The following is a 22309-nucleotide window of genomic DNA, read 5'->3' on the forward strand; positions in this document are numbered from 1 at the left end:
TGCCCTTCTCTGGAACCTCAAAGTATGTAATTGTCCGACTGCTCACAACAATGCGAACTAGGTAGCCGCCAGTCGTTTCTATACTCCAGACTCCGAGTGAAACAACACCAGCGCTTCGGCTCGAGCCCCTTTACCAACAGCCAATCATAGGCTGTTATTCCCATTCTCGCCGCGCCTACAACATGCAAGCGGCCCTCGCGTCCAACGTCATTTGGAGGTAGCAAACTACGCAAAGAATATAACGTGGCTTCGAGTCAGTGCAACAGGTGATCGTCAGGGCACTAATGGTTGTCTGATTTCCGAATCGCCTTGGCATGCATTCCCAGATTGTCCGCACAAAGCTTGTGCACGGTATACCGCCTGTATCCGGGGATGTTCCACTACGCCAAATGATGGAAACACTGAGCTATAAGACTATGGCAGCTGCCTACGAGTCAATACCTGAGCACACTCGTCATCACTCTTTTTGCTTTCTCTTGAAGGCGTCCATTCGTTCATCATGTTCGGGTCCTTACTCGAAGCCACTCTTTTGCTAACGGTGTTTGCCTTCACCAATGCCTCTCCCGTCCGTGTCCGCGCACTGGTCACTCCGCCTACAGATGATCCGTTCTATACCCCGGAGTCCGGCTACGAGGCCTACCCACCTGGCACCATCTTGGCTACAAGGAACCCACCGTCCTTGATCGCAGCACTGGGTGCGATCCCAGTCCCCCTGGCCGACGCACAACAGATCCTCTACCGCTCCACTGACAGTTTTGGCAATCCCTCGGCTACGGTAGCGACCGTCCTCACACCTTTCAACGCCGACGAGTCCAAGCTTCTTTCATACCAGGTCGCTCAGGATTCGGCCTACGCCAACTGTGCCCCATCATATGCTTTGCAGTTTGCATCTGATTCTGGCGGTCTCGCTGGTACTTTAGGGACTCAGGTCGAGATCATCGCCATCGGTGCCGCCCTCTCGGAGGGCTGGGTCGTCACCATCCCAGACCACGAAGGCCCAAATGCCGCTTTCCTGGCCAACACAGGCGGAGGACAACATGTCCTGGACGGTATCCGTGCCACACTGTCTTCTGGACTCACTACGCCACAAGCTCAGGTTGCCCTGTGGGGCTACTCAGGCGGTTCACTGGTCTCCTCTTTTGCCGCCGAGCTGGCGCCCACATACGCCCCCGAACTGTCTTCCAATCTCATTGGAGTCGTTCTGGGCGGTGCAGTTCCCAACATAACCTCCTCCCTTCCACTCATCAACCATTCCCTTTTCTCCGGCCTATTACCCGGCGGCATTATCGGTCTTGGTAATGAGTATCCCGAGATCGCCGCTCTCATCGATGCGAACCTCGTGCCCGAAAAAGCCGCAGATTTCAACAAGGCCAGACAGCAATGCTTTGGCGCCAATCTGATTCAGTTTCTGGGCCAGGATGTGTTGAATGACTATTTTTTGGACGGCGACGACTTCTTTTTCGAGAATTCCGCCGTATTGGCCGTGCAAGAAGCCAATCGTCTGGGTCAGCGAGCTCCTCAAATCCCCGTCTTCATGTATAAGGGTGTGCAGGACCAGATCTCGGCCGTCGAGGACACCGATCAGCTGTATGATGAATACTGCAATGCGGGTGGTCAGGTGGAATACATCAGAGACGTGGGTGCCGAGCACGCGGCGCTCCTGGTCACTGGCATCCCCAGCGCCATTCAGTGGATCAAGGGAGCCTTCAGAGGTAATCTTGAAGCGGGCTGCGTCAAGAGGGATGTGGTTGCCAGCCTGGTGGATGCAGCGGCGCAGGAGCTCAAGGATACGATTCGGAACAAGCTGGGGGGGTTCCTTGGTATGAGCGAGTGGGATATTATGGTTGCATGAGTGACGCAGTACGATTCCAGGGGTGCAACAAAATAGTAATGGCTTTCAGTGAAAGATTTTGGACGTCGATGATGGCTCTCACGAAGAAATTGATGGTCTTGGTGCTTATCCTAGGTGTTAATATATTTCATAATGCTTTTGCCAATTCACCATTCGTAACGTCGACCACTAGATTCGCACGATTTGCAAACTTTTACTGCAGGATCGCCTCTTCCGGCCAGGTTGACTTCACGATAGCCCAGCGAGACTTCACTGAAATCTACTGCTTCTCTATCCCCAAACCGCCTCTGTCAAACTACAGCTTTGCCACAACGCGCTTCAAGCCCTCCACCACTTCTGCCGCACCGCGTTCACCACTCCTCACTGCGCCCTCCATATAGCCTTTCCAGACATCACTCGTTTCAGTCCCAACAAAGTGAACATCACCCACTTGTTCTGCGAGTGCATGGCCGACAGTTTCTAGCACGCCAGGCGCGAAGCTCGGACTTGGACACCCATATCCATTCCACTTTTCGTCCAGCCACTCGAAGCCCACGAACTCGATGAAGCTCCTGCGTACCTCTTCCATGTCGCCACCACACCACAGCGCAGCCGCCTGCTCCAGCAACTTCTTCTCTCCCTCCTTCTTCGGCAACAGCGACCAAGCCTTGCCCGCCTCACCGGCGATAAAGAAAGTAAGCACCCACTTGCCTTCTACAGGCACACTAGTGTCCCTAATCACCCCTGCTGGCCCCACAAAGCTCTGCGCCAAACCACAGAACCCCTTCTCAACCCAAAACGGCGCCTTGAAAACGCCCATGACCTTCTGATAGTATCCATAGCTATAGCTTTCCACCAACAGCCTCTTCGCCACCGGCAACGGCGGCGAGAACCGCACGTGCTTCAACACCGGCAGCGGCACAGCGGACACGACCTTCCTCGCCCGAATCGTCCGGCCCAGCGCCCTCACCGACACATCCTGCGCGGTATACTGCGTCACGGCCTCCACGGGCGCGTTCAGGCGCAGCACCCCCGGAGGCAGACTTGCAGCGAGGCCCGTCGCGAACGCCTGCGTGCCCTGGCGGACGCGCAGGTGCTGGCCCCCGCCGGCGCGGTCGGAGCGCATCTGCATCAGCCCGCCGCCGCACTTGCAGTAGTTGAGGAAGAAGAGGGCCGAGATGTCTTCGGGCTCGCGGCCGAGCATGGCGCGCGTCCACACGCGGGCGGTGGCGATGGCTTCGTCGCTGGCGTGGCGGGTGCGGAGGTAGGCGGTGAAGGTTAGGGAGTCGAGGCTCGCGTGGGAGGACTGCGGTGAGGCGGCGGAGATCTGCTGGCAGTCGGCTTCGCACATGTCGCGGATCGCGGCCAAGTGGGTCTTGATATCTTCTGGGAACTGTGTAGTTGGTTGGCCGTTAGCCTTTTCTGGTCCTCGTTCGAGTGAAATGCACAGTAAGCATACATACCGGAGGCAGCTCCCCATACGCAAACGGCTTGATGCTCCCATCCCAATGCTGCAGCACGACATCGCCCGCCGTGTTCTGCTCGATCAGCTCCAGCCCCAACGCCCTCGCCAGCGCGATCATCCTGCTCTGGTTCGAGTCGTTGATCCACGCGGCGCCGAGATCCACCACCCCGCCGCCCGGCAGCGCGTGGCTGTACGTGCGCCCGCCTACGCGGTCGCGCGCCTCCAGCACCACGCAGGAGAGTCCCGCGGAGAGGACGTCGCGCGCGGCGGTCAGGCCCGCGAGGCCGGCGCCGATGATGACGACGTCGACGGACTCGGCGGCTGCGAAGGTCGACGATGGTGCAGCGGGGGGTGGTAGACTGATGGTATCACGGGCCAGCACGGCATCGATCTCGAAGAGCCAGCCGTCGACGGCGAGGCGGGGCACGGGCACGAGCGTCACGGCGGGGCGGTGGCCGTTGAGGAACTTCTGCAGCGGGCGAGAGTGCAGGCGCTGCGAGGGGTCGTAGTCCACGATGTAGAGGGTCAGCTTGGCGATGTCGGTGATGGAGGCGTGGGCGGCGAGGATGATCTTGTGGAGGTTGAGGAGCGCGAGGTGGATCTGCGATGCGTAGTCGGCCGGGACGAGGCCGGAGGCGGTGCTGCCTGGTTGGCCGGAGATGTGGATTGTTTGTGTGCCGTTGGAGGCGCTGCTGGTGGTGGTGGTAGTGGCGGCGGCGTAGTAGGCGGCGGCGCTGTTGCCGATGTCGAGGGATTGAATCTTGGGCGTCATGGTGAGAGTTGTAGGTTCTGCTCGTGAAGGCGGGTGACGAGTGCAATTGGGAGTATATGTAGAAATGGGTACGCTGCGCAAGTCGGGGATGTCCTCCTCGGAACTGAGAACTCGGAGTTGGTCTGTTGCGTGCCAAGCTTTGTCAGGCAGTGAATGCGATCTTTGTGGGCGACGATTGGCCCGGATCTCGGATGTGGAGCACGGGGGCGGTCACTGTAGTTTTACTGCCTGACTTGCAGGTTGGGCTAGACGTTCACAATATGCGATGGCTGGCAGGTGCACGTAGAGGTGGTGGTTATTCCTGGGTCGCTAACCTCGCAGTGAGCGATAGCGGCTCGGAAGGGACAGGGAATCAGTAATTGCACCCAGTGTTTGCTGGCGATCTATCCCGTGCTGCTGGTAAGCATGTACAGCATACTCATGCTGGACACTGCTCGTTAGTCCATGGTATGGAGATGATGCAACATTAAGCAGGTACGGGTGCTGGCACATGGTCGGTAGCATGGCTCGAGGCGTGATGGAGCGCTCGTCGCCCTTACCGGGCTTCGGGTGCTACGTCTAACCGCTGACTGCAAGCCATCATGATAGGAACAATGATTCGCTCCTCTACAACAGCCACATACTTCGATCATACTAGACCAAGCTTAGATCCGTTGAGCATGTTGCCCGGGTGTTGTCACACAGAGAGGCTCCTGGTCATGTAGAAGAGATCTGGATTTTTTGTTGAGATTACCGCCCTGTTGACGGGTCCTGTTTGCCAGTTGACGCAATGTGAAAAGGCTAGGAGAATTAAGGGAATAGTAATGCTAAGCTGTTATGTGTCGTTCAGATATGGTCGCTTGGCTGCGGCCTACGGTGACCGAGTAATTAGGACATGAACCTTTGGCGCGAGTCTAGCTGGCAAGAGCGGAACCCTGAGATGCAGCAGCCAAACATGATCAAGCGCAGCGCGACGAAGTGAGCGTGTCGTGACAGGGATGTCCATATCCAAGGCTGGCAGGGTCAGGGGCAAAGCGAGACGAGTGACAGGCAGCAGCATTCGAGCCACAACAAACTGAATGTGCGCAACAGTATGGGGAGTGCAGATAGTCATCAGATCATCCGCAACAATGTTGCAGTCTTGTCGGCGTCTTTACTCCTGGATGTCTTGTGCGATATAAGAGACAGAGTGCGAGAGGTTGACTCCGTCAATGTCTTGGCAATTTCAATATCACGTGTTCTACGATTCGTGCATCGACTGCGTAATCCACATGCTTCTGGCAACTCCGCTGGGCATTCACCAGCCACTTCCATCACGACTGTCCATCATACTTTCCTTCAAACAGCGTGCACTGCTTGTTGACGGCATCGTGTCCAAGCTTTATACACAACATGAACCCGGCAAGATGACGACCAGTTTGTCGCGAGGCACGTGTGATGTCTCGAAAACTGCCATCCGAGCGGCTCGAGAATTCTCCTCACGCCAGCCCTCTGTACGACTAGACCCTACCTTCAGATATCATGTCCCTCGTCGGATATCGACCCGCTCCTTTTCGTCCTACAGAAGCGCATCTGCCCAAGCTCTCTTCCTTGAATCTAAGGAGAAGTCGCGGTCCTCCAAATCTGCGCAAAATGTGTCGCCGTCTCATGACGCAGTTGGCATGTCCGAGAGCCATAGCCGCCAAAAGCCAGAGCACACTCCAATCTCTCTCTACTTATCATCGCTCGATCCTTCCGAGCCTCAACCACAGCCAGCGAGCGCTGCCAAATCTAGAATCCTGACCAAAATCCCAAAGAGAGCATTCCATACATCGACAAGAAGGACGAGCGACCCAAAACGCGATGATACCCCGGCGCGAGCTCAGCAATCAGACAGCAACCCTGAATCTGCCATACCGCCAAAGACTGATGCGCCAAAACAATCCCACGAGCACTTCTACGATAGGCTGCACATGCCGCAATTCCACCGACCAACCAAAGAAGAGCTTCTTGCTGCGGCGACCGGCTTTTGGTCAAGGTTAAAGGTTCGCTTCAAGTGGTTGACGATCAAGAGCGTGAGACCTTTCAACATGGATGAGATCTTCGGTTTCTTCTCGTGGATCTTGCTTGGACATGTGGTTTGGATCATCGTTGGTACTACAACATTTGTCTCTCTAGCCATCCTAGCCATCAACACTGTCTTTGCACAGGAGACGCTGGCTGGCTGGGTTGGCAATTATCTCACAAAGTCTTCCGGCGTCAAAGTTGTCTTTGAGTCGGCCATTGTCCCCAAGTGGAGTGACGGTGTCATCACATTCAAGAACGTCTTTGTGTCGCGAAGACCGGGCTCGCAGAAGGCGAGTGTCACAAAGGGTTCACCCGAAGAGGCTGCTGCAAATGCAAGCCTAGAGGAGCCAATTCCACCCGAGGACCAGAACTACACTCAGTTCGATGTCAACATTGGCGAAGTCAACGTTACGTTGTCTTTCGGCAAATGGTGGAACTCCAGAGGCCCACTCCAAAACGTCGAAGTCAAGCACGTTCGTGGGGTGATCGATCGCACCCATGTCTTCTGGGGTGGGGAATATATCGATCCGAAATCTTACCTGCACCAGCACAGCCCCGGAGACTTCGAGATCGAATCATTCAAGGTCGAAGATCTGCTCCTATCAGTCCATCAACCCAACAAATTTCGACCCTTCAACGTGAGTCTCTACAATGCCGATTTACCGCGGTTACGTAAGCAATGGCTCTTCTATGACTTCTTGTGCGCCAATAACATGACTGGAGAGTTTGACGGCTCAATCTTTACCATCCACCCTCGCCAGCATCACACCTTTACTGGAGCTGCACTCGATGATCCCGGCGAAAATGGCAACGAGCCCTGGAAGAAGCAGTCACGCGTACGTTTAGATGCCTTGAACATCGATCACCTGAATCGTGGCGTCGATGGACCCTTCGGATGGATCCAGGAGGGCAATGTCGATATCGTCGCCGACATTATGATCCCCAATGACGACGATGAATCGGCTTTGAAGCTCATGTCGGACTTTTATGATCGTATGGAAGCCACATTGACATCCCGCAAGCATCTTGAGCCGAAGCTCATGTCCACCACTGGTGACACGCCATCGGCGCTGGCTTCCACAGAGATGGCATCCCCCGAAACAAATTCACGCTATCTGGTCATGGATCTCCGAGTCCATCTGAACGACGTCCGAGCTTCTGTGCCACTCTTCACACGTGATCTCAGCTACATTAACAGCGCTCTCATTCGTCCAATAGTGGCCTATATCAACTCGCGGCGAACATTTATACCCATCAACTGCCGCCTGGTCAAGCGAGCGTCAGACTTCGATGGAAGCTGGACGGTCTTTGATTCAGGCCTGATGGCTGATCTATCGGCTGAGGTCTACGATGCGTTTGCGCGAGATGTGCAAGACGAGCAAGCTAGAATGCGAAGGTTCAAGCAAGTAGGCCTATGGGGAGTGCAGTTGGCAGTGCAAGCCATTTTCCTTGTAAGTGACTTGTCCTCGTGCTTGAGAATGCTTCTAACAGGTACAGGGAATGGCCGGCGGTATTGCTTGATCTTTGATACAACCTCTGCGAGCGCTTGTGATGCGTTCTGTACAGCTACCACTAATCGCGCTTCTCGAGCAACAATACCCCTCTGCTTCGTCGCATGGCGTTCTGATTTGGGAGCGATTCTGCTTCTGCGACGAGTTCACGACCGCGACATGTATGTTACACAGCCGAGTGGCTTTAGTCGAGCTCGGAGCTCCATCCGGGCAATAATTCAACGGCGTTATGATGGTTGCCTCGCGCGATAGCGAGCTGGGCAACGAAAAGTTAATCGGTGAGGAATATATACACACTCACCTCTCGTCGATTACAGCGTGGTTAGATGTGGTTATGGATAAGCAGGAGTAGGTTCGGAAGGTTTGACACGGAACGAAATGATGTCCCAATGCTGCTTCTTATCTCCTCACTCCGTCTCTGCATGATCTCGGGAGTGGGAGTGACCCTCGAATACCCACCTCGTCATCTCCTGCCACTGTCAGCCGCTATCATGCCTGCCAGAACCCAACGAGCTGACCACGAGAGATAGTATTGACTGCCTTTGGAGTTTCAGATCACCAACTGATAGACACCTGCAAACATCAAGACGGCTGCGTACGATTCCCTGACACGTGTAGTCTCCCGGCGCCCCGAACTACCGCCATGTTAGAACCAACTTTGATCCCGCAGCCATCGCTACAAGCGTCTACTAACCATGACTCATGATAATAGCACAAGACTCCACGAACCCCCTCTGTCCTTCAGGATGCATTAGCTGCCAGCTCCGTAGCGCGCTTCGCAGCATCGCCAAACCCCGCCGCGGCCTCGATATTCAGGTCACATTCGGCGATCTGCAACACCGATGTGTCAGCAAGGCTGCCATGATCAGGGGGGAAAGGGAGAGTGTGGGTTGTATACGAACCATTTTCTGCCCCTGCTCCGCGTTCGTGCCCTGCAGCCTGACCACGATGGGCACGCGCAGTGGGCCGAGCTTGTCGGCGGCTGCGATGATGGACTCGGCGATCATATCGCAGCGGATGATACCTGTGAGTTTCATTTTAGCGTCATCTTCGCAAAATGGATTGCAATGAAGAGTTTGCTGCTACCCAAGGAGGATGCGAGATACACGGAGAGGAGACTTGCCGCCATAGATGTTCACCAAGATGACCTTGACGCGCTCATCCCGCAGGATGATGCGAAACGCATCCACCATGGTCTCCTTGGTCGCCTGGCCGCCGGCATCGAGGAAATTCGCGCTTGCTCCGCCGTAGTACGAGATGGCGTCGTTGGTCGCCATCGCCAGCCCCGCACCGTTGACCACGTTTCCAATATTCCCATCCAGCCGGATATACACGAGGCCGGACTTCTCGGCCTCGATCTCGTCGGCATCCCGCGCCCCCGTTTCCTCCAGCTTGAACAGCTCCCGCTGCCTGGGCGCCGCGGCATTGTCAAACGAGAATTTGGCATCGAGGCACAGAAACCTCCCCTCGGGCGTGCGCACGAGCGGGTTGATCTCGATCAACGTTGCGTCCTTGGCCTTGAACAGCTCAAACAGTTTGTCCAGCAGCTTGCGCAGCCGCGACACCTCGGCCGAGTCGATCTGCAGCGTGCGCACCACGGCGAGGATGACGTCGTCGCTGATGCTTTCCTCTAGGAAGTTGAGGCGCAGCGTCGCCACGCTGTTGGGGTCCTGCGTCGCGGCGGCTTCGATGTCCGTGCCGCCCGCGCGCGAGACGATCAGGGCGGGACAGCCGGCTTCACGGTCGATGGTCAGGGAGAGGTAGTATTCATGCGTGTACGCGACCTTTTCGGCGACGTAGATCTTGTCGACGAGGATGCCGGTGGGTTTGGTTTGCTTGGTGACGAGGTGGTGGTTGAGCATGCGAGAGGCGAGGGATTCGGCTTGTATTGAGCTGGAATGACGTTAGCTGGTGTTGCTTGCAGTGGTGTGGTGTGCTGTCAGCGTGCCTGTTGGCGACCTGGATGCCGCCTTGTATGCCATCGATGAAGTGGCCTTTGCCCCGGCCGCCAGCCAGAATTTGTGACTTGAGCACGCAAGGTCCACCTGTCTCGGTGTCAGTTCCCGCAATACTCCCGACTGGTACCTCGGGGTTTGCATACCTAGGCTCTCAGCATGCTGACCCGCTTCTGTGTTGGTTCGAGCGAGGTAACCTCGTGGCACGAGCACTCCAGCCTACACTCGCTGCTTAGCACGGATGTTTGGGGTATGTGTCCATTCCGACTCACCTCTCTCAGCAGGCCTTGCGATTGATATTCATGGATGCTCAAATATCTCCGTTGCAGTTTGCCGACTATACGGCTAACCACTCGCTGGCCCCGACTACTCCGGAAGATGTTCATCACGGTCTCTCCAGTTGCTCTACTGCCCTCGATGAGAGTGTCCGTTCGTGGAGAGCTGCCACCGAAGAGTAAATGTCATGCGTATTTTATCCCCTCTCTCCGGTCAGCCCCTGCCAGCACAACACTCGCCTGACTTTATCGCGTCATCCAGGAATCCAAGCTCTCGCAACAGACACCGTAGGACGTCCGGGCAGGGTCGTAGCGAGATCGGAAGCAGACTTCTAAGCACATTCCGAAGCGACGTTTCTTTCGTGAGGTCGAGGACGGGTGAGAAGTACCCAGAATAGAGTTTCCTAACGCCATTGGAGGCACGAAAGCGATCTCGCACCCCGCACTCTGACACGAACCTACGTTCGGGCGAGATTACCCGACACGAGGGCTGGTCTTGCGCCTTACTAAGATGCTGGCGTGTTGCCGAGCGGTCGGGGCTCAAGGTCGTTATAACGGAGGTGCTCATGGAGGGAGGATCTTTGGCAAAGCTCAGCTCTGGACTATGAGCCTTCTACTCGACGACATTCTTTTCATAAGTCCTGTGTATACGGGCTTGGCACTCTCACATCTACCCAAAGCAGCGGCTGTGTAGTTCCAGTTGTTGGACTAGTATAGGGCTAGCTACCCTTCGTCAGGATTTGTCCTTTTGGACCGAGATCAGGCTGCTCCCCAGCATCCTAGGATCATAACAGACGCTCACTATGTGGGCAAGGACACTACTGTCCGCCCCACGGGCAGTATGCTCTCGTGGCCAAATCCTGCCTTCAAAGAGACGATTGAGCTCGCAGGCAACGGGAGCAGACAACATCCTCAATCTCGCCATCAACCGCAACACTAAAGTGATATATCAAGGCTTCACCGGCCGCGCGGTAAGTACCCCTCGGGACCTCTTTGTTGCAATATCTGTCTTCCTCAGAGATTTGTCTCGTCTACTCACGCCATACTCCCGCACAGGCCACCGCCAACGCCCGCGACACCATCGCCTACGGCACCAACGTCGTCGGCGGCGTCGCCCCCAAAAAGGGCGGAACCACACACCTCGACCTTCCCGTCTTCAACACCGTCTCCGAAGCCATGGCGTCCGTGAAACCCGACGCCACCGCGGTCTTCGTCCCCGCCCAGCGCGCCGGCAAGGCCATCGAGGAAGCCATTGCCGCCGAGGTGCCCCTCGTCGTGGCGGTGGCGGAGCATATCCCCGTGCACGACATGCTGCGGGTGCAACAGCTGCTGCGCACGCAGAGCAAGTCGCGCCTCGTGGGGCCGAATTGTCCCGGCATCATCGCGCCGGAGGAGTGTCGCATTGGCATCATGCCGTACCAGCAGTTTCGGCGGGGGAAGGTGGGGATCGTGTCGAAGAGCGGGACGCTGAGTTATGAGGCCGTCGGAGCGACGAGCGCGGAGGGGCTCGGGCAGAGTATCGTGGTGGGCTGTGGTGGCGACTTGCTTCCCGGCACGACGTTGCGGGATGGGCTGGAGCTGTTTTACGAACATGAGGGGACGGAGGGGGTCATTCTGATTGGTGAGATTGGAGGCATGGCTGAGTTCCATGCGGCCGAGTCGATCAGGCAGTATAGAGAGCGCACGAAGAATCCGAAACCGATTGTGGCGATGGTCGCGGGACGGACGGCGCCCGAAGGTAAAACGATGGGGCATGCGGGCGCGTTGCTGGCCGCTGGGGATCAGGGGGCTGAGGCGAAGGCGAAGGCGCTGAGTGAGGCGGGAGCGTTGGTCGTGCCACATCCGGGCTTCTTTGGCGTCGAGATGAAGCGTTTGTTGGAGGGTGGGAAGGTATAACGATTGAAGCCAGGGGAAACTCTGTAGGAGCATTATTCCGACATTTCTTGGACTGAGACAGAATGGTTGCTCTGGTTGGAACCCACTGTCCAGCCCGTGTGGGGTGTGCATTGAGGCCACCGCCATGTATACCGGTATAAACATAGTGTTTCCAACACTCGTGTGATTCAAACTACCCATTTATCACAACTGACGCTGGTCGTCTGTTGTAATATGCGCGAAGTAATCCGATGGATGTGCCAGATGAGCGCAGTATTACGTTGCACCCGCGACGAGCCATCCGAGAAGGCATTCGAGATCCGACAGGTGAGCTTTGTCGACTCATTGACAAAGCCAATGAACGACGCACCGCACTGAACAGCGAGATCGTATATGGGAAAATCTATCGATAGTAAAGGGGAGACTGACAACGTCGACCATATTGCCGCCTGCGCTGAAATAGTACGCAAGTACTGGACCGTTTTCTCCGGCGCATGGCGACGGAAACATGATGCGCTACCTCGCGATATCGCTGGCTCGATTACTCAGGTACGTCGCGCCTCTCACCTCAGACTCTGGAACTCATTCGGCAGCATGTTGAAGACCCTCTTGCAGCCGAGTCAGGCCTGGCCAGATCGAAACGACCTAGAAGGTCTACCACCAAGAAAGTCTGTTTCAACTTCTCGATACTCCAGAACCTGTTACTTTTGCTGCTGTACTCCCCATCATTCCGTTTTTTAAGTCTATCATCAATCCCGATGCTCTTGAGATCATGCAAGAAGAATGTCCCACGAAAATAGATTTCTGCAATCCTGAATCACCCTTGCCTCAAAACCCAACCGAAAGCATGTCTACCTTATCCGCTGTTTTTCTACGACCCCACGAGCCTACATAGTTGCCCAGTCGACTTTGTCAATCACATCAAGTTCCAAGAATGCGTTAAGAAGAGAGGCAATCTTGGGAATCGCGGGTTCAGTGACTCTGAATGCTGGACTCGTGCACATGGGCGGGTGTGGCATGTAAAACCGAGGCGAAAGGATGTTTCCGGGAGCAAACGAATCGTACGGAGCCAGCAGGAGAACATGGATTCAGGTATGCTTTCAAGGAGTCGTGTGGGCGAAACATCCCATTGGCAGATGCGAGAGTGAACAAGGGCAGCATCTTGAAAGATGTAGAGTAGCAAGTTCGACAAAATCGTTCCGCCGCTCAAGAGTTCTCTCATAGAACATGCACCGTCCACAGCCTTTGCTTCAACGAGCTGACCAAAGAGACTGCATTCGACATTCTCGTTCCAGTCATTTCGGATGACGAATCCTTGCCAATTGGGTCCCGCGGTATCACACGCAGCAAGTACAGCGATCGGAGGAGCTGCTTCGAGATCCACTCCTTCTGCTCAGAGGAAATTGTCTCGTTGCCAGCAATCAGCCCAATAAGATGCATCAAACATTCATAATGTGAAAGGGGAGCTGTATCTGAAGATGCCGGGCATCATCGGCCTTGGAGACGTAATGGTCGCTTGCTTGATATTCCTGAAACTCGTGACTCGTCTGTGGCAGGTCATGGTAGCTCGGGAATTTTAGTAGTGCGTCATCAATTGATGACAGCGATATAGGACAGTCAAGATTGCCGAGGTAGAATGGAACACTTTGATAGATGGCATCGATGAGATTCTTAACTTGATGGTCGTTCCACTGATGGTCACTTCGGGTCATACCAAGCTGTGCCTTGATGCTGCAAGAGATGAGTCGATATTTACGCCATGCATTCCAAATAGTCACTGGTTGGACGCTTGGGTAGATGTCGCAGGCACCGCGATACATATACAGGCGCCGTTCGATGCTTGCTCCACCTTGAAAGGGCCCGGGATATCAATGTTGGGGAACGACCTCGAGCCATATATCTAGCTGAGCTTCCACAGCACTGATCTCGCCAAGCAGCTGAGCAGAACGCATGTTTGAGTCTGCCGAATGAAGGTCCCTGGACGCTTGCTGAATTCTTGTGACCGAAACTCCGATGAGATCAAGAAGGCAGCTCGGTGAGTTGGGCAAAGCAGGAATGACTCGGGAATGGAGCCAGTCAAGTTCGGTAGATGGTAAGGCTCTCCCTTGCCTCCTACTAAGAGAGACTTTGTGATGTAGGAGATTGGCTAGGAGTTTGGTGTCCTTCAAGTAGCCTTTTGCTGAAAGAAGAGAGCCGATAAGGCATTATGCAGCTACAGTACCAGGGCCACCAACACGGTTGCATCATGTGAGTGCTGGTCTGTCCCATTAGTTGCTCTTTGCAAGCGCACCACAGCTCGATACGACAGTTGTTGTTGCTGCTCCTATTCAGATATGCTGTCCTGCCTTAACCGTGCCCATAATCTAGCGGCGGCGGCGTTAGCCGTGGCAGCGAGAACAGAGTTGTCGCCCTCAATGACCAGAACTGGGCAAAGATACTCTAGAAAGCTTCGTGTTGATTCCAAGCTCCGACCGGCTATGGTGAGGTAATTGAGGAAGAAGGAGATTGCAAGATCCCGCTGGCGAGGCGCTGGTGACGGCAAGATTGGAGATATCGGACGAGATTGCGAGATCCTGCTGACGACGCGTTGTTGACGGCAAGATCACAATATCGGACACTGATTCTGGGTCGAGTCAATTGAGTCACTCTCTATATTTGTCGTTTCTCTTTTTAGCTCTCGTTGTCTCGGCGGTTTCTTCAGCCATCGAATAGTCCCATCTTGAAACCGTAATGGGGCGGCTTTTCTTGCCATAGCCCGCGCATTCGCGTCCGGGGCGCAGCCATTCTTTGCATCCGAGGCTTGTTTTCATCACACTTGATATGATGCTGCCTGCAGGTAACGCAGCCCTTGGAGACGCCTCGGCTTACCATAGTGGCCAAAGATATTGCTGAGCGGACCAAAGAGGAAGGATTCTTGCGAGTGGTTCTAATAATTCGAGTCGTAGCGAAGAGGCTGACGTCATGGTTGCCTTGACTAAGATCTACACCAAGACTTCGTCGCAAAGAAAATGCTCGATGTGAAAAAGATATGGGGTAATGCCAAGTGATCGGAGAGTGCTGTCGGGGCGGGGTGCCGTCGCATGAGTATACACTCTTCTGGAATAGCTCCGTGATGGACGGATGGGAACATAACATATAAATCATGTCTTCGTTCGCAGCTGACCAGAGTACCATCATCTCGCCAGAACTGTTCCATCATGAAATCCTTTACCCTCAACGCTGTCGCCATCCTGGGCGCATTATGCCTCACAAGGGCTCAGGAGGATGAACCTACACTAGCACTCAGTGAAGATACAACTTTCAACTTCGACATTCTCTCTACCTTCGGTCAGATTTACAGCGAGGGAGCAGACGTCAGTCCTGTTCTCGCAGCTGCCAAGAAAATCATTCCTGGGGATCGCGAAAGCTTCACCCTGACCTGGTTCGATCTTGCGAATGAAACGAAGACGCGTGCATTGGATCCCGAGATTGGGTACAGCGACGTCCAGCTTAGAGGTACCTGGTTTTCGACTGCCAATTACTTTCGTCGAGCGGACACGTACAACCGCGGTGACTGGAACGACCCGCGGATCAACGCATATTGGGCTGAGCAGGAAGAAGCCTTCGACAAAGCCATAGCCGCGCTACCACATCCGGCGCGACGAGTACAAATCCCGACAGATTCTTTCACTGTCGAAGGCATCTGGTATACTCAGAACAGCACTGAGCGTCGACCAACGATATTAATGGGTCAGGGGTTTGATGCTGCCCAGGAAGACTTGTATCACACATTCGCAGGTCCAGCACTCGCCCGAGGGTACAATGTCTTGACATTCGAAGGTCCAGGCCAACCAAAGGTTCGCAGAGACCAAGATGCTGGATTTTTCCCGGAGTGGGAGCGCGTGGTTACTCCCGTGGTGGATTATGCGCTTTCGGAACTCGCTGATTATGTGGACCCGGCGCAATTGGTATTGTACGGTCACTCGCTGGGAGGATATCTGGAGGCAAGGGCCGCTGCGTTCGAGGACCGCATAACAGCACTCATCCTCAATGGTGGTGTCTGGGATATGTTTGAAGTATTCACCGGGGGCCTGCCTGAGGAACTGCTCGAGCTTCTCGAATCTGGCGAGAAGGAAGAGTTCGACACGATCGTACATGAATTGCTGCGTGACCCAGAAGCGCCGACAGAGCTGAAATGGGGAATTGAGCATGGCTGCTGGGCGTTCAAGATCGAGTCCCCTTTTGACTTTTTGCAAGAGACCAGGAAGTATACTCTCAGAGGGCTGACGGACAAGATCCAGGGGCCGGTCTGGTTAGCGGATGGAGAGTTTGAGAGCGCCAACCGAGGTCAGTCGCAACAGGTGAAGGATGCTTTGGGCGATCGAGCCGAGTTGCATATGTTCACAGGATCAGCTGGATATCATTGTCAGACCGGTGCAGCTCAGGAGTTCGGCAGAGTCGTCTTTGCTTGGTTGAATAAGGTTTTGAACAAGGCCTGAAGTGAGAAGTTCTCGCCTTGCATTGTACATAGTCACAGCATGAAGCCGTGTTCCACAACCCTAATCAAACACTGTTATTTATGGTCTCGGTTTTGTCAGCGTGCCAGTCAATCTTCTTCAAGTGTAATGGAACAATGCATCTCTCGTCTCTTTACAACGCGCATTCCCAAGCTAGTCATGAGTTTGCGGTTCGCCTTCCGGTTCAGCACATCGAGTCAAGAGTCTTCACACAAATTCGTACTCTGCAAAAGATGTAGACGCATTGTTCTCCGAGGTCGGGTTGCTTCAGTGCTGGTTGTGCAATTGTTTCATTCGTCATCGAGTCGAAGTCTGCGTGGGTGCGACAATCGTCACATGGGATCAAGCAGTACGTGAGACACTGGACAATTGGCATCTTGCTGTGCGACATGATGCTTGACGAAGTCTTTCGCAGCCAGGCATGATGCCATGAGTGTCTGGAGTCGGTTTAAGCAACGATGTCGTGGTGTCACTAGAAAAGCTTGATTGTTCGGTCTACTGGAATATTTGCAATCTGTAGTGCCCTTTGCACGCGGGGACCACCTTTTCTCGGGGCGTAGTGGCCTTGCTAGCGCCTTGTAGCGCCCTTTCTTGATCACCTAGCCCTTTTTCGTGGGTCAATTCCAAGATACTAAGGGTGGTCAGACTTGGCAGGGGCACCTATATCAGTCGCGGATGATACGCATGTACATAGAGATGGTCCAGATTTGGAGTCTACAAGTCAGTGAAACTTATATGAATGAGCATGTGCTACCACAGTCTCTGACACTCCTAGGCAGGGCAGGCAGAAGGACAATCCGAGGAGAGATTGGTGATGTTGTCCTTACAATATGAGAAAGGGCTTAATTTCCCATGTATGCACTACTTGAAGAGATAATGAATGAGAGAAACTGACACTCTGTCCCATACACCACTTAACAGTCTTAGTAGAGCCTTGCCAAGATAGGCAAACAGTTTCATTAAGTCAGGCAGTAAGCTTGTCTTGAAACTTTGGCGGAAAGTGTAGCTGAGTATCGAGGGCTGGAAAATGGGCTTCTCTAGGGGCGGGCTTAATGGCAGGCATACGCAATCTTCTGCACCACCTCAAGCACTGGAAGGACCATGCTGGTGAGGCTCATTGGCGTCTTCTCTCTACACTCGGTCAGCGTTGTACAGACTTCTTCGTGTATTTCGGGCTTTGTAACTAGTCGTTAGCCTTAGGGGGAACATCTATGGGGAGTTGTTTAGCTTCTGATCATGCTTCGGTAATGCGGACCCCATCATTGCCGGGATTTTTAACCCTTGGAAACCCGGGTGGGTGTATAGCTTCGTTGGCGTCACAAAGATCCATGGACAGCAATGGATGGCTACCACCTCGAAGTCATTAGCCACTCAGGACTTCAGCTAGGCCTTAATAGCGACCAGGCTACCTCACATGATGACGCAAATTGAATTACGCATTGTTGCAGCGCATGGCTCAAACGCAAGAATGATATTGCAAACTACTGCAACTGTATCTTATAGCCGAGGACTCATAGCTTGTGGTAACTCTTATTGGGTGTAGATGCGAGCATACCCAGAATGCTACTGCATAAATCCATGCGTAGGTGGTGCGAAGGGAAGATTTTAGGTGTGACAGCGGCAGGTTTCCAAAACAGTGCTACGGACTGGGGGCCAGAATATAGGTCACTGTGCCATGCATTGACGGCGGCAGGAGCACCCTCTTTTGCAGTGCATTCTCAGTAGGGGTGACATTCCTATATGCAGCAGGTATCGATCCAGACATAGTCGTAGCCATGCCGAGCAGCTATCTCACAGCATTTTGTGATTTTATGCCAACACTTCCTAAATACACCCTTTCCGCTGTTGATACCACGATAAGAAACTTCCTCCTCGCCCCATGTGTGGGACAGGAACGCATAGGGCGGTGGTTGTAAGGATTCATGAAGCTTTTGTGACATGGTGTGAAGCAGATACATACTAAGTGTTCGCATGATAGCTTGACCCGATCGCCTGTGCCTCTGCCACGGTGTGATACCTTTCGGACGACAACTTCGGGAGTATCCAAGATCTCCGGTGGCGCTCGATGCCCTTTTGTGCTGTCGGGGACAACGTTTCGGCGGAAGTCCATATCAGGCTGCATTCAAGTTGAAGATAGTGTGGGTTAGACCTGACCAGCAACAATTCCGGGACTTTCCCAGCTGGAGCACCTGGTCAAAGACTCGACAGGTCGACAAATGCGGTGCACGAGGCAACGAGAGAGCAAGACTGTGATAACATGAGACGATGCCTAAGGTGAAACGGGAACTTAGAAGTCAGCACACCAGTAGCCTGCGCAGGTTTGGCGCTGAGGCTCAACTTCGAATCGGGAAGGCCACGACTGGGAACTTTTGTCGGTAGTTTGATCAGGCATCCTCAATGCTCTTTCAGAAGACACTAATATAAGTTTACGTCAATCTTTGAATTTGGTACTGAATCTGATTCTCACGCGAGGCATCTTGTTGTGGCAACGGCTCAACCATGGTATCAGCTCGACGTCGACTCCTTTGTGATGAACGTGTAAGAGAGCATAGAGACTTCAAGGTGCGTCTGTAAGACTTGTCGCGATAGTGAGCTAGTAGCAATTTGTCGTACCTGAAAGAAACTATGGGGTAAGCGGTAGCGGAAAGTTGGGGCACGGCCACGTCCTGAGTGGAGAGGGGCGAAGACGGGAGGGACGGATCTTTGCCAAGAACTGGCAGATCAGTGAAGCGGCAGCAGCACGAAACAATGAAGTGTCTAGCGATAGAAATTGGCTCAACCGAGCCTAGCATCTGCTTAAATTGACCGACGCCTATTCGTAGCCCCATGATCAGGGTATGTCGAAAAAGAATGAGCTCCCGCTAGAGTCAGCTCCACGCGCGGGGAACTTCAGTAAGCGTGTTCCGTTCGTCCAAATTGCAGCTTGACGTCGGAGTGCTCAGGCCGCGACAGCAGCCGGCTTTGATTCGTCCCAAGGAAGACCGTTTGACTTGACGTTGGCCCGGAGGACCTTCATGAACTTTTGGTAGTCGTGGGACACCTCGCCAAGATCTGAATCGGTCAAGAGCATATGATAGCGGCCATCGGGCCCTTTGCCGACGATGCAGGGGTACTCGTAGTGATTCTTCTCGACGTACTTCTTGAGCTGTGGCCGTGATTAGTGAAGAGCGGCAAGATCAACGGGAAAGGATTGGCATACGTCAGCTGGGGCTTTGTCGTAGTGAACCTGTTCGATGGTGGCAGGAATGTGCTTTTTGGTCTCAATCCATTCAGGCTTTTCTTGTTCATCGTCGCCGCCGTGAGTGAGGTCGGAGGCAGCACAGGCAGAACCACTCTCAGCGGTCGCGCTCATGCGGCGAAAGTTGTATCCAAGTTTCCCTAGGAAAGAGGTGCTGTTGTTGTAGATGACAAATAGGGTGAGTGACATTGCGTCTGCTGTCTGAGAAGGACGAAAAGTCAGAGAAGAAAGAGGCAAGCCAAGTAGTGGGCTGAAGCGGTCCCTATTTATATAAAAAGGGCACAGCCGAAGGTTAATGCCGGAGACAGAAGGGGGATTTGGTATTTCTCAAAAGATCGCAGGAAAAGTGGGAAGCGGTCAACGATTCACGATCCGCCACATCAAGGCTGGGCATACGCTAGGGGTAGATGAATTCGCGCTTTTTGCGCAGAAAATATTATATGGCGCAGCAGTCTGGAGGGGTCGATGGCGGGCGGGCACCAGCTTTGTTAGCCATGGCGCGCACACGTCATAATTGGCTCTGGCCGCCGAGAGTCATCCATCGGCGACACGGGGCGAAGCAGTAGCAGGGTGCGGAGAGTCTTGCCAAGGGACAAGAAAGAGCTTGTGCGCTCGGGCTTGCGCAACACACCCCATCAAAGTCGTGGCAATCGAGCAAGCATGCCGTCGTGCGCCTTGTCACATGCTAGACACAGGGATGGTACCCCTCAGTGCGCTGAACCGAGAGCCTCTGCTCGAACGGCAAGTGGCGGTGGCCGATCAAGAACTTACCAAACTCACCGGCTCAGCACTTTGCAGTACCAAGGGATCCCGTAAAACTGTGATGGCGGAATAGTCTGTGGCGGAGTCGACTGCGCCACCATCCTGCTGCCCCTCCCAAGACTCTTGGCCGTCGGATCTATGCAATCAAATCCGAACGGGCAAAATGTTGACGAGCATAGGAGCGAACAGGATGAGGTCAAAGGGCCACGTTTAGAGGAGGTAACGAACAAGCTGTGAAGAGTGAGGTCTGACCCCGTTCCTTAAGTAAGGCCACCCCTCCCCGGAGCCCCGGAAAGGGGGCCCACGCGGGTGTCTCCTACCCGGAACAATATCCCGGCTAGAAATCCTTCGACCCCTCCATCAACCCCTTGCTTCCCATCCCAGCACGAGGGACAAGCCCCCGAAGCTCAATGTCAAGACACAACGTCCAGGAAAAGAAGACTTCTTGTCACGAGAACGCCGAACTGAGCACACTTTGAGAGCTCAAAACTTTTCCGCTTTTCTCTCCATCCCCGACTTGTTCCCCAAATGCAATTAGCCTGAATGCCGCCGTGAGACCAGTCTTGGCGTAGGAGTGGGACTCTGTCGCCCTACGTAGATGCCATATTATGAACCGTGCCAGTTCCCAGATATTGCTGATGCTAACGGCAGTATCGGTATTCTCAGAGACCCAACAGCAGAAATGGCGACTGGAATTCTAAAAGTCAAAGGTACCGACGTTGTCGACCAAGATGGCAAACGAGTCATCCTTCGAGGGGCAGGCTTGGGTGGATGGATGAACATGGAGAACTTCATCACAGGTTTCCCAGGCCACGAGTGCAATATGAGAGAGGCCATGCTCGAAGTACTTGGTCAGGAAAAGTACGATTATTTCTTTGACCGTTTGCTTCATTGGTTCTTCACCGAGGCCGATGCCAAGTTCTACAAGTCACTCGGACTCAACTGTATCCGCATACCGTTCAACTATCGCCATTTTGAGGATGATATGAGTCCGAGAGTTCTCAAGGAAAGCGGATTCAAGCATCTGGACCGTGTGGTCGACCTCTGCGCCAAAGAAGGCATCTATAGCATCCTCGACATGCACACGCTACCTGGAGGCCAGAGCCCAGGCTGGCACGCTGACAACAGGACCAATCATCCAATCTTCTGGGAGCACAAAGACTTTCAAGACCGCACCGTGTGGCTCTGGGAGGAGCTGGCCAAACACTACAAGGGCAACCCATGGGTCGCGGGCTACAACCCTATCAATGAACCGGCCGACCCACAGCAGGTTCGTTTGCCGGCATTCTACGCTCGTCTTGACAAGGCCATCAGAGCCATAGATCCTGACCATATCCTTTGGCTTGATGGGAACACGTTTGCCGCTGAATGGAAAGGCTTCAATGAGAACACCATCCTGCCAAACAGTGTCTATTCCCTTCACGACTATTCCTTCATGGGCTTCCCAACTGGTGATCGATACAAAGGTACCGATGAGCAGAAGGAGAGGCTACGCAAACAGTTTTCTCGGAAGTCAGAGTTCCAACGCAAGCACGGTCTGGCCATATGGAATGGAGAATTTGGACCACTTTACGCTATCAAAGGATGGGACCAAGATGCAGAGGACATTAACCAGGACAGATACAATCTGCTTGGTGAGCAACTGAAGATCTACGACGAGCATCAAATTCCTTGGCATATCTGGCTCTATAAGGATGTCGGGCTGCAAGGCATGGTACACACCTCGCCCGATTCGGCTTACAACAAGCTGATTCAACCAATCCTCGAGAAGAAAAAACAATACCAGCTCGACTCATGGGGGAAGTACCCATCCAAAGAGGTGGCAGAAGTCGTTGATCCAGTCATCAGCTTCATTGACCGTGTCTCTCCCCGCGCTACAACCATTTATCCTTCCACATGGGATACGCGCAAACACGTGGAAAGGGTTCTGCTGCAGATGTATTTAGCCGAGTCCTTCACGCCGGACTACGCCGAGCTATTCCGAGGCAAGTCAAAGGAGGATTTGGAGGAACTCGCCAAGAGCTTCTCCCTTGATCAGTGTGTCAAGCGGGACGGCCTGAACAAGATTATGTCTGATCATGCCGCAGTCGTTGCGAGCTCCTAG

At 54.0% G+C, this 22309-nt stretch overlaps 8 protein-coding genes across 8 annotated transcripts; 5 read left to right on the forward strand and 3 right to left on the reverse strand.

Moving 5' to 3' along the window:
• Nucleotides 1–499: 499 nt before the first annotated feature.
• Nucleotides 500–1852, forward strand: HMPREF1541_06897 (uncharacterized protein; the record flags this gene model as incomplete). The annotated part of the gene is made up of 1 exon (XM_008721223.1): nucleotides 500–1852. The coding sequence occupies one exon, from the start codon at nucleotides 500–502 to the stop codon at nucleotides 1850–1852; it is 1353 nt and encodes a 450-aa protein (XP_008719445.1).
• Nucleotides 1853–2147: 295 nt separating this feature from the next.
• On the reverse strand, nucleotides 2148–4068 carry HMPREF1541_06898 (uncharacterized protein; the record flags this gene model as incomplete). The annotated part of the gene is made up of 2 exons (XM_008721224.1): nucleotides 2148–3224; nucleotides 3295–4068. The coding sequence occupies 2 exons, from the start codon at nucleotides 4066–4068 to the stop codon at nucleotides 2148–2150; spliced, it is 1851 nt and encodes a 616-aa protein (XP_008719446.1).
• Nucleotides 4069–5453: 1385 nt separating this feature from the next.
• HMPREF1541_06899 (uncharacterized protein) lies at nucleotides 5454–7614 on the forward strand (the record flags this gene model as incomplete). Its single annotated transcript, XM_008721225.1, has 2 exons — nucleotides 5454–7544; nucleotides 7591–7614. 2 exons carry the CDS (start codon nucleotides 5454–5456, stop codon nucleotides 7612–7614), a joined length of 2115 nt encoding a protein of 704 aa, XP_008719447.1.
• A 731-nt stretch (nucleotides 7615–8345) lies between these two features.
• Nucleotides 8346–9466, reverse strand: HMPREF1541_06900 (uncharacterized protein; the record flags this gene model as incomplete). The annotated part of the gene is made up of 3 exons (XM_008721226.1): nucleotides 8346–8435; nucleotides 8507–8628; nucleotides 8713–9466. The coding sequence occupies 3 exons, from the start codon at nucleotides 9464–9466 to the stop codon at nucleotides 8346–8348; spliced, it is 966 nt and encodes a 321-aa protein (XP_008719448.1).
• Nucleotides 9467–10637: 1171 nt separating this feature from the next.
• On the forward strand, nucleotides 10638–11730 carry HMPREF1541_06901 (uncharacterized protein; the record flags this gene model as incomplete). Its single annotated transcript, XM_008721227.1, has 2 exons — nucleotides 10638–10805; nucleotides 10891–11730. The coding sequence occupies 2 exons, from the start codon at nucleotides 10638–10640 to the stop codon at nucleotides 11728–11730; spliced, it is 1008 nt and encodes a 335-aa protein (XP_008719449.1).
• A 3176-nt stretch (nucleotides 11731–14906) lies between these two features.
• On the forward strand, nucleotides 14907–16187 carry HMPREF1541_06902 (uncharacterized protein; the record flags this gene model as incomplete). The annotated part of the gene is made up of 1 exon (XM_008721228.1): nucleotides 14907–16187. The coding sequence occupies one exon, from the start codon at nucleotides 14907–14909 to the stop codon at nucleotides 16185–16187; it is 1281 nt and encodes a 426-aa protein (XP_008719450.1).
• Nucleotides 16188–19143: 2956 nt separating this feature from the next.
• On the reverse strand, nucleotides 19144–19632 carry HMPREF1541_06903 (uncharacterized protein; the record flags this gene model as incomplete). Its single annotated transcript, XM_008721229.1, has 2 exons — nucleotides 19144–19350; nucleotides 19405–19632. 2 exons carry the CDS (start codon nucleotides 19630–19632, stop codon nucleotides 19144–19146), a joined length of 435 nt encoding a protein of 144 aa, XP_008719451.1.
• Nucleotides 19633–20887: 1255 nt separating this feature from the next.
• On the forward strand, nucleotides 20888–22309 carry HMPREF1541_06904 (uncharacterized protein; the record flags this gene model as incomplete). Its single annotated transcript, XM_008721230.1, has 1 exon — nucleotides 20888–22309. The coding sequence occupies one exon, from the start codon at nucleotides 20888–20890 to the stop codon at nucleotides 22307–22309; it is 1422 nt and encodes a 473-aa protein (XP_008719452.1).

Source organism: Cyphellophora europaea (assembly GCF_000365145.1).
Source record: "Cyphellophora europaea CBS 101466 unplaced genomic scaffold supercont1.6, whole genome shotgun sequence".
Taxonomy (NCBI): Eukaryota; Fungi; Ascomycota; class Eurotiomycetes; order Chaetothyriales; family Cyphellophoraceae; genus Cyphellophora; species Cyphellophora europaea.